General features: G+C 39.2%; 1 protein-coding gene across 1 annotated transcript; it reads left to right on the top strand.

Annotated features, from left to right (window-relative positions):
- The first annotated feature begins 18 nt into the window (after positions 1 to 18).
- mRpS30 (mitochondrial ribosomal protein S30) lies at positions 19 to 2,241 on the top strand. Its single transcript, XM_065477007.1, has 5 exons — positions 19 to 171; positions 403 to 1,266; positions 1,323 to 1,493; positions 1,546 to 1,749; positions 1,807 to 2,241. Exons 2-5 carry the CDS (start codon positions 411 to 413, stop codon positions 2,202 to 2,204), a joined length of 1,629 nt encoding a protein of 542 aa, XP_065333079.1. The 5' UTR covers positions 19 to 171; positions 403 to 410; the 3' UTR covers positions 2,205 to 2,241.
- Positions 2,242 to 11,528: the final 9,287 nt, after the last annotated feature.

Raw genomic sequence — 11,528 nt, 5'->3', positions numbered from 1 at the left:
CAAATAGATGATAAAATGACAACAACGAATCAGAAAGCAAGTAGTTACGCCCCTTTATCACAGGAGTAAAATTTAAAATTTCCAATATGGAGACTTAACGCAAAACGGCTACACCTGACCGGCACGGCAGTCTTGAAGAAATTGCATTTCTATCTGATTTTTGAAGCAAAGGTACGTTGTAAATCATGCAAACAAGAGTCTTAATTACAAAATATCTTGCTTTCCATTTAAACTTTCATGAAGGTGAATGGTGGTAGATATATTCTAAATTCAATTGACTTTAGATGATTTGTATTGTATGATAGTATATTATACATTATACCTTATATCCTAATTATGAATGCATTAATTTTATTGCTATTATATCAACACCAATATCTAATATTTCATGTTGAATTTTAGCTCCTATAATGATCCGGTTTCGGAGCAAAGTCTGCTTATCAGCAGCCCTGCGCCTGCGACCAATGAGCACCAATATACCACATGAAGAATACAGCGATGAACCACAATACCCACCAATTAAAGACATGAGCTGGTGGGGTAAGAAGGTTTCTGAAGCTGAGGCTCAGCAAGAGGAAGTAAAGAAATTGGGCACCATCGAGGAAAAGATATTAAAAATTAACATGCCTCGCTACTATGGTTGGAAGTGTCACCTCTTCAGAGAGGGTAAAATCACGTACAATAATCTTAACATGTATCAGCACATGACCAGAACGCATCTGGTCAATGGCCTTCCAGCAATTTTCAACACCAATGAAGTTGAAGAGTCAGCTAAGCAACTTGCTGAAGAAGTAAAAGCAGATTTTATCGAGGCCCTTGCATTTGAATGGAGTCGTCCTGCTGACCTGGAAGCGAATGCCAGTCGCTGCGAAGTGGAGAAAGTCAAAACTCAGAGGATTTTGGAGAGTCTCAACACGATTATGATGAGCCGACTGCGGAGGCATGTCCCCCATCTAAGCAGTACTGTCACCGATTCTCAGCCAAGACTGGAGGCAGCATGGAGAGTTGGAGGCATTGAGTTGGAACGGAAAGTTAGAGTATTCTTCGAGTCCAGAGAAAATCTAAAGAAATGGTTGGACTGGCCCAGAGACAGGAGCATCCAGTACCTCGGAAATCCAGTTTTGCATGTGCGCACAAACCAACCTCTTCAGCCCATCATAGGAGATCAAGAAAGTATGAATGAGCAACTGGAAGTGCCACAACATTCCCTGGATCCGCGATCTTATGGAAATAGTGATGTCAGACGCTATATGACCAATATTCCTGGTGCGTGTGGAAACTTGCATAATTATTATATCCTTAACTAATCTGCCTTTTTGAAGGATTCTGGCCTGGGGATGATCATCGTTTCGGGATTCTCTCGTTTCTTGGCCGTGATTATCAACTCTCGGAAATATTCGACACGCGTCCAGATGAAGATAGAGTTGAAATGCTGCACTGCCAAGCAATTATGGCTTCCTTTGCTTGGCTCTTTTCTCAAGCATGTTATTTGGGTAAGAATGTTTAATTCGCTAGAAGATATTGATTTAAACCGCTATTAAATAGGATTTTCCACCTACCAAGATGTCACCTACCCATTGGTGTCTCAGACAGTCATCAGTAATGGCCAACACTGGTCATTCTACGCTTACCAGCTGAACACTACCTTGCTGCATTTTCAAAATACCGCAAAGAACCCTAAGAGAAACGTCTGCTGGAGTTCTCAACCTATGAAGTTGTTTGAGTCTATCGATAACGGGCACGTGAAAGGTGCATTAGTTACTGCAACATTAGTTTAAACATTCTCATATAATCATTGGGTTTTAGGTTTAAATATGGATGTTGTGAAAACACTGGTGAAGTTTTATCTCAACGAACCAAAGGAGAGGATAGGAGTCAATCTGACGCCATATTTGGACCCTGAAACCCCCATGGTGTCTAAAATTGAGGAAGAAGACAAACGTGTCTTTTTGGAGCACCTGTTCAAACAGGTCAGCCTCAACGGCGAGAAGCACAAACCTGATCCTGAATACTGGAATTGGGAGTGGATCTACAAAATCAAGAATAAGTCCCGGCCGCAAGAAGCTCGCAGGCGACCATTTGAACTGTGGCAAGATCCGTGGAGGCTTTCCTTCTACGAGCTGCCTAGAAAATATGTACCTAAGGCTCGTAGAAAAAATCCAAAAAGCAACAAAGAAAAGTGGGCAAAGACATACTACCCTTAATTGTTGTTTATTTTAAATAAATTATTTAGTAAATTCATTTCAAATTTTCTTTTTTTATTTAACATAGCAAGTGCTGAATTTGCCAATGGCATGCCGGGGGCTGTCCCTTGGTGCGCCCCCTTTTATTTAACTCTCATCTTATGGCGTCCCCCCCCCCCTCAGCCGCAAAGTTAATGCCTGGTAAAAGTTAGGCGCCAATCCAGGACTGAACTAAAGTAAATAGTATACCATTGAACATGTTCCTACTAGAAGCAAGAGACGGGGCTAATTGAACTAAAACTGGTTATCTTGCAACTGTGTAGTGGAACAATTTCTATTGATCAAACTTGTGTTTGAAATTAATTTCGGAGCGTTTTTTTTGGCCATTATTGTGTTTTCTAAACTGGCTTTTTCATTAGAATCTATTGTCTATGTCAAGTGAAATAATCTCCTTCAACTAAAGAACGGACTTCCTGATGAATAATTATTTTGTCACATTGTCGAAAGCTTGGAAAAGAGTCACATACAAAAAAATACAAGATGCTTTTAAAGTGTCATAAATATCCCCAAGATATATAAAATTTTGTAGAGGTCTCAGCCGCGAGATTTAAGGCGGCGGCTGGCGGGACCAACATATTCTTATGCCCGGCAGCTAGCCATTTTTAATGGTGGCTGGCGCGTCTGACAATATTTAAACGTGAAGTTTGATAGTGACTTACGGTCTGAAGGGCCAGAAGACATTTTTTCTCCTACACTTTTTAAATTTTGACCTGTTTTCACTGGCTGGCACAGCTTAGCAAAATTCACGGCGGCTGCCTGTGTGACACAAAATTTTCCGATTGGTTCAGCGCAACGCGGCTCTTTCAGAACTTGAAATTTGAGTGAATATTTTGTGGAGTGAAAATTTTGAGCACATTGACCACTGTTGATTTTACCAGGCGATTCGAGAGCAATGATTAATCAAAGCGCACGGGACATTTTTTCATATTGCACTTGGAGTTTAAGTAATTTGCTGCGTTAGGCGAAATTGTGACGAAATGTGGAAGGAGACGATGTGTTTTCTGCATTTCTGATCTGCTTACTAACAGGATTAGACTCTACTGCTGGTGACATCGCTCTGAATTGTAAATCACGCGCAGCAGTCGCTGCGGCTCGACAACGCAAGCTCTCTATTTGTACACGATCGCTCGACAGGCAGCAGCAGCAGGAAACTTTTGGCAAAAAAATCGCGCGTGCCAAGCAAGCTAGTCAATAGCGTGGAACTTTTTGCGGCGCCTCAAAATATATTCATATACACTTTTCTGTGTATGCTTTTTGTCAATCTCTGCGTTCCTCGACGGACGAGGCAACGAATCATTTTCGCATCAGTCGCGTTCTCCGCGACCGCTTATTTATTTTTGCCATATATAGTGCCATGTAGATTACGAACTGCGAGTGTGCCTCCGTCGTTGCTACTCACGCAAGCACAACAAAGTCCGCTGTATTAATGCATGCGCAGCTAAGCCTCTTAAGTTCTCAAGTGCTATCGCAACGCCATACAGAATTACGCACTAACTATCAGATGCACGCGGCTCTCGCGTTTGGTGGTTAGTGCTCACAATATTAATATCTGAATCGCTACTGCGAGCACACACAAAGCCGCGCACTAAATTGGGTGGGAAATGTGTTCAATCCGCGTAATGCTCAATCTAGCGAGGCTTTGAAAATATCCCACTAACTCCGCGCCGTATTATGGATCTTCCTTCTCTCAGATCGTTGGTTGTTCAATAAGGAAATGATTTATACTTACGCAATGTGTTGTTATAATATACATATATGGGTTGTTGATCAGAAAAGTGGTTGTTTAAATATTTGCCTTTCTCCTCATATGCATTTTTATATTTGACTTTTGTCGAGTGCAAAATTTAAAAAAAATTGAGCATTTATATCATATAATTATTAAAATAATTAAATCAACTCAATGTATTTACACCCTAATCCTGAAATCGATATTTTCATCTTTCCATTAATCCCTAACAGTCTGAAAAATAATTTTTTTACTATTCAATTGACACTGATTGTGAGCCCTATATAAATTCTGATTTTCCGTCAACAAAACAAACCATCTCCTTTGCTCCTTATGGGAGAAGTTTGAGGTTCGTTGAGAGTGCTGTGCTAGAATAACTTATGGCAGTTCCTACATGGTGGTTCCAACAGCGCACCCCCTTCAGCCTCTTGCGGCAAGCAAATATTCAAAATTGAGATACACACTCTATGGTGCACACGCCTTGCTCCAAAGCCGATTCCCTCGCTGCAATAGAAGGATGTTTGCAGATCTATTGATATATATTATGCGTTCTAATAGAGGCTCCAGTGGCATGCTGCCGAATTTGGGTCCCATTCACGACAGCAGCGTGTAATATGTAGGCGACTTTTGGTAAGGGTAATATGGTGTCACTGCTTGGCAAAATCGAATCTTTCACGCTGAGGGGGACTGAAGTGTTTTCCTGCTTCAAATTGTTTCTTCAACATAGTATAGGATTTTCTAAAGGGTTGCTATTCAGACCACCGAGCTTGCTTACGGTGGCAATTTTTTCAAAACGATCATCGCGTTAAGTTGTGACTAATTGTAGATTTAAAATTAAATTTAGCAAACAAGCGGTACCGGAAATAACTTTTGATTCATGAATTCACTAAAAAATACAAAAAAAATGCAATATAATAGAGATAAAAAGCGGTTGCGACAGTCGACAAACAAGGAATTCACCATAACATTTGTCATCATCAAGGCACGCAAAGGGCGAATTATTCCTCCACTTGGTGGCGACAGCATCTCTGCCATGTTTTGACAAATTGTTTTAATATGTACGTGCAGAGCAATGGACATCAACTGTTGATTGCCGCAAGATGTCTTCACTCGTCTGGTGTCCGGTTTGAGGTTGTCCACGATATTTCAGCCGCAGCCCGACTGTTTTGTCATTCAAATGCAAAGCACGTCGGGGCAGCTGCTTTTTTACAAGCTCACACAGCGTCATAAATTACACCAAAGAGCACAAGAATTACTATTTGGCCAGGCGATTTATGGCTCACTCGGAGGTTAATGCTCGTAAATCACGGTCCAATAAATCAGTTAAACTCGTTCAACACACTCGAGTGTACTACATAATTTTTATTTTGTGCGCAGCGCTTATAATCCCTCGCGTCCCAGCACTACTATACAGTCTGACCAGTGCCGCCGTAGCCCCCGGGCAAAAATTAGCTTCCGTGCTTGATAATTAATACAAATAGGGCGTAAATGCTTGTAGTAAGACTACTATAGCTGATTCCACCTTTGTTTTGATTCAGCTCAACTTGCTATACAAATGAGCGTGAAATTTATGCATGCAAGTTTTGAATTGATAGCAAAACTTTGACTACATAATAAATTCAAATTTCAAATCATGAAACCCAATTTAATATCAATTTGTTAGTTAAATCCCAGTAGAATAAAACACGATATGAAATAGTATTAAAAGCTCTGGAAGGTTTTTGAAATCGAACCACAATGGTGGAGACTAATAATTCAGTTCGACTATTTTCTTATATAAATTAAGATTACTTATTAATGGATTAAAGATTTGATTTCACTATATATAGATTAATTAAATAAAGGATCAATAATTTTTACCCCTCTGCTTTTTTTGAGGTTACCAAAGTGTGTAAAGCTATGCTGACTCTTTCAATGTAAATAATTGAAATATTTAAAGTTTATGGGGAAAAATGTCAAAGGATCATCGGATGTATGAATATTAAAAAGCTCCGCACCGACTGAAAAATGCGTGTCATTTTAGTCTTCATGAAAGAGTCATGTGTTCAATTATTTACAATTTTTCTCTGAAGGTGTGGTGATGTCATGAATTTTTCTTTCACGCTGCCGCTTTGTTAGGAAAGAGAAAAGGAATACAAATTATAAAATCGCCAGCCCGTTGTGAGCCCTTTTTGCAGGGTTTTGTCCTTGCGTTTTAAATTGAATTTGGTTTCCACTCATTGCAGATGCAAGGCTGGTCTCACGTACAGCAACGCCAAAACCAAAGAGAATTGCGGTCAGGGCTCGGTTGCAAACCGCAGCTAGCGCTGCAAAAATCAGCTAAAAATGGCGACACACACGCAGTAGACATGCAGCAGTAGCAGGTGCGGTGAGGAGAATTATTAAAATTGGCCAGCGCCCTTTCGGGATGAATAATTAAGGGGCGCTTTCAAAGGATCAGGCAAGACAAAGTAACATTGTGCGCCTGAATGTGTTCTGGTCTTATTCAATATTCATCGGGCAAGGGTCAAATAATGAAGAGAGTCGTGCGCAACCAACCCAACGCTGGCGGCAACTGCGAAGAGACCAATTACACAGGCCATCACAAGGCTCTTTGTTTCTGGGCACTACGAATATTCTAATTTTAGGTTTAGCTGAGAGGATTAGAATTCATTAGTTGTATTGCTATATGGTTTTGTATTTAAATAAAATTATTTTGAATTTGAATTTGGGCAGGACCTATATAATGCAGCTCTTTAGAATCCCTCAGGAACTATGTGAAATATTTGACTTTTGGCACCCACTTCATAGATTATCCTTAGTCTACGGAACTGTGTAATATAATAACTTCGAAATAAGATTGCTTCATTTCAGAAGGGGTTGTTCAAATAATTAAATTTAAAAAAGAGCAAAATTTTGACTCATTCGAGTCTTGTCCCGACACACCACAGAGTATAATAAATAAATTTTTATGAAATATTATCAGGCGACTATCACGACGCTTGCACTTATTTACTATACGTCTTGATCTACTTCTCGCAGCAGTATTTGTATTATTGTCAAGTTGGAGTTGAAAAGAGATTGAAAAGATGAAAGTCTCGGGGAATTAGCACACTGCTTCATATATTTAGTAATTTTTATATTCAGCGCGGAAAGTTTGATGCAACTCGCGCGCATTGCTAAGCGCTCTCGAGAGCGCAATTCGTCTTTTATTTCGCACAGCGCTGAGGAATTCCAATAAAATAAGGCCACCGCCGTTGGCACTTGAGATGCAAATTTCATTTAATTTAATTTGACGCGCCAAGGTACGATGTGTTGGATGTGTTTGATAAGCTCAGTTATTTAATCACCCTAGCATTGTACCCGACAGCTTAGCATATTTGCGGTGTAGACAAACACAAGGAGTTAAGATTATTCTTCCTTCAGCGGTTATGAGAACGAGAGCAGCCCAGTTGTGTCACAGAATTTCTCTACAGCGAGGTGCAAGTGTTTAATATAATGCGATTCCGTTGAACCAAGTAAGGCAAAAGTCAGTTTGTAATAAGGAGGACGTATCTACACACAAAAACTTCTTCTGTACCCAGAAAAAATACAATTAAAAAAGACATGCCAAGTAAAAAGTGTTTAAATTTCGAAGTTAGAAAAATTGAAGGCTTATAATAAATTAAATTGATATAGAATTTATAACTGAGTACACATATTTAGAAGTAATTTTCCAATGAACCCTCTGGGACCACTTTTTCTAAACAGGCGGCATGTCACCAAAAAAGCCAGGGCTACATACCTTAGGCATACGCTTATGCTACAATCTCTTCCAAAATCCTGTTTGAAAACTGCATTAAAAGTGTTTAATATAGCTGTTGCATTAATTGCAAGCTACGGTATAGAAGCAATTTGGCAATATTTTAGTATAAAGTGATCACGTAAAATTATATTCTGTAGAATCCAGATTTTTAAAGAGAGCGCTCTGCCTGGCTAAAAGTACACGAAATAAATATTACCCCACGAGCGTGCTGACATGGAACATTTTCGCCGTGGAATTGAGACAGAGATTCTCATTACTAGATATAGAGCAGAGATATAATAAATTTATTGAAAACCAGCTATTTAAGATTTCACAGATTGGGCCCGAACTTTATGACACGCCCGCATTACTCGACCAAAACTGTAATTCAACCAGCCCGTTGGCTCGCATTGTTAAGGCATTCTCAGGAGTGTCAAAGCAATGGGAGGTATTTGAGCAGTTCGGAGATCTAATACTGGCTACCCAATGTCAGAGATGGCAAAAAGTGGTTAGTTTAGTGACTCGAAATGCTCAAATTGCTCAATGGGCTGGGAGGCGCACCCGGCGCCGACTCGCTACTTGCTGGTTTGCGCACCTTTCCAGCGGCTATATGGCGTTTCAATTAAAAGTCCTCGGTGCGTGGAGGCGAAAAGATGGCCACATCGGGCCCAAGCTCCTTTGCGGCCACTCAGGCACCATGTTATCCACTCGGCGGTGTTATTGGGGCCTGGGACCCAGTGAGCTCATAGCCCACGGGAAGTGCTGTGCAGAGGATCTAAAAAAAACACTCTATGATAATAGGCACATAGTATACGCGGTACGCTTGTCACTGGTTCCATTATGTATGGTGCAAAACAAAAATTACCAGAATCGACAACAAATTGTTGTTGCAAATTCTGCGATAAAAGAGCAAGCTATTATTAATTCCCGAACTCTGAAAAAGCGAGATACTATAGTCTTCTGACTGTAGCAATAAGATGAAACCTGATACAGTGGTACACTTTTCAGTGTTTAATAAAATTTAATGAAGAGAAGCCAGATTGGGGAAGGACCGAGTGGAAATCTTACAATTCCTTGTCTCATTTCGTCTATCTCCCTTTATTGACCTGCTTTAAATTTTACTGGCTGGAAAATGGCAAAGAAGCAGGGCGCTGAATTATCTTAATGAGACTTTTGATTGGGTAGAGTCAGCACATGCACTTATCTCTGCTGTCATCCTTTTGCGTCATGGCTTCGAATTTAAATGAGAGCACTTTCCATCATTTCGTGAAATAGATGTAAAATGGGAAATTTCTTTTTACTGCCTGAAAAGTTTGCTCCTGTTCCGCATCAAAGGATTTGACTGTCCCAACACTATCTTTTCACAAGAATCTCTTCCATTAGGACAGCTGTCGAGAGTTTTTACTTTTGTTTGGTCGATTATAAGATAGTGTTTCTTAATTCTATCTGTAACGCGTGAACTTCAAATGCCGTTTTTTTTAAATCTCCCAGGGTACTTTAAGAGTAGAATAGAAAATTTTATTAAACGCACTAGGTGTGCAAAACTAAAACGATTAGTTTCGCATGGTAATTTATACCGAGTTTTACATTTAATTTAAATTTTTGCTTTGTTGGTAGAAAAGATGATATGATCAAAATTTATTAATTAATGGAAATATTAAAGGTTCATGCTTTAAAAACAGATCGTTTCTATGCGTACATACAAGAATTGGATTTCTGTGAGTCTCTGACCATTCAGCAATTTATATTACACAATTATTATTTCACCACTTGCATAGATTCTTTAAACTGAGAATGTCAATAAAAGATTCATAGAAGAACTAAAAAACGTAGTTTTGAAGGATGAAAAGCTAAAACAAAAATTAGCATAAAACAATTATGTCATCCAGTGTCAGCAAAATCCCAACAGTGTCAAAAATTGGCATGAATTTTGAGGCCAACACGTAAAATTTATTGGCGGTTAAAGTTGCTTAAAATAACCACCTGCCACATTTTGATTAATGGGCCAAGCGTCAACCGATGCGAATTTTAATCGAGGCGCAATAACTTGCCGAGCTTATTATCATATTTAATGAGTGCCAAAATCGGTCCCCCTTGGGCAATTAATACATCTGTGCGGTTGCAGTTGGACAGAATTAGCATTGCGAGCAGTCGTACGCAGCCGAAGGGGCAGTCGATATTTAATGGATGGAAATTGGTGTTGACATGTCCTCAGTGACCACAAATCACCCGCACCCCATATTTGGAGATTAATTTATGACGTCGGATCATGTCTCCCTCTGATGGAGGCTATGAAGCCGTCTTTTTGGCGATGAATACATCTGATTGAGTTGATGGAGATTGACTGACTGATTGAGACCGAGCTCATGCATGTAATTCCATAATCCGCATAATCCAAACAGCTATAATTTCACTTGCATTGCCCTTCAAAGCAAATTACACTACTCCTCGAACTTTAACAGAATAGATATATATTTACCACGAATTAAAATGTGCAATTAATAACATGCTCCTTTAATTTTGAATGGGATAGTTTTTTTAAGAAAAATATTTAGAATCTTTAACAATTAATTAATTCCACAATTAGTATTTCTGCTTGGAGTATTTTCTCTTTTAACCATCAACTTTGAGCTTCAACATTCTAAATTTATTATTAAAAATTTGCCATTGATGTTAAAGTGATTGAAAATAAATATAATCAAAAAATGAAACCTGATTCAGCAGATCAGAAAGCTTAAATTATTGATCAAGAATGCTACGCGCAGCTCTTTCAAAGTGATGCCTTCTATACTGGCTCAGAAAATTACTTGCGAGCTATACTAGGAAGCGCTGGAAATTACGTTCGACCTTCCGCTGAGTGAGTTCAGTATTTTTTTCAAGACAATGTCGGATCAACAATTGATTGTGCTATATGGATAAGCCTTCGCCTGGGCTTAACGATTTTCCTGCGCTCGCTTCTTTCATAAAACCACTATATTGTAACTTGTCCTTCAAACGCCATTCTCCCCCGCTTTTCTTGAAGTACTTATGATTGATTTTCTTGCATCTGAAATTAGAATAAAATATACTTTTTTTATACACAACTGCAAAGCTTACAGATCTTCTATACTCTATTTATTTTATTTTGAGTTTAAAACGTTTAAAGTCCACCTATATCAGACTGTTATACTTTTTTAAGCATGAAGCATAATTGAGGTTTATTTTTCAGTTGTTGTCATAATCTGAAACTGCCGTAAAACGCATGCTTTGCATCAGGATTTAACAATTGAGAGCCAAGTTTGAATATTTGACACCTTATAGAATAGCCCACGCCTTTGAGCATTGAAAATATCACAACAAAGTGATTAGCTATAACTATAAACCCGCACAATTTTGTGTCCTCAATAGATTTTGAGCGTATAGCTACTGACAACAGCGTTCGTAGCGTCGTAAGTGGCGGTGTGCTTGGGCCTAATAGCTTTAATATCTCTTTAAGAAAAGCCTTGAGCTTCTATGCCCTCAGCACCACTTCAAGTGTCAAAGTCACTTGAGAACCAAACTCCCAAGAATGACCACCCACATTAACACTTTACGCCCACTCCTGCACTTCAGCCGCACGCTTCTTTTATTTCCCTTTTCCAAAGTTCTTCGCACGGGCCACTGCAAGAAAAGCAAAACGCTCTCAATTCTCGCTTCAGCCTTGATTCCCTCTATTCTGGCATTCTTCGTGTACTTGTTGTATGTGTATTTTTTAAATCGTTTCCAAATATTTCACAGAGTAAATACTATAACCGCATGTGTTGTTTTCAGTCACTGC

This window comes from Cloeon dipterum, chromosome 2 (genome assembly GCF_949628265.1).
Source record: "Cloeon dipterum chromosome 2, ieCloDipt1.1, whole genome shotgun sequence".
NCBI classification, from domain to species: Eukaryota; Metazoa; Arthropoda; class Insecta; order Ephemeroptera; family Baetidae; genus Cloeon; species Cloeon dipterum.
This window is presented reverse-complemented; position numbering and strand designations above follow the sequence as displayed.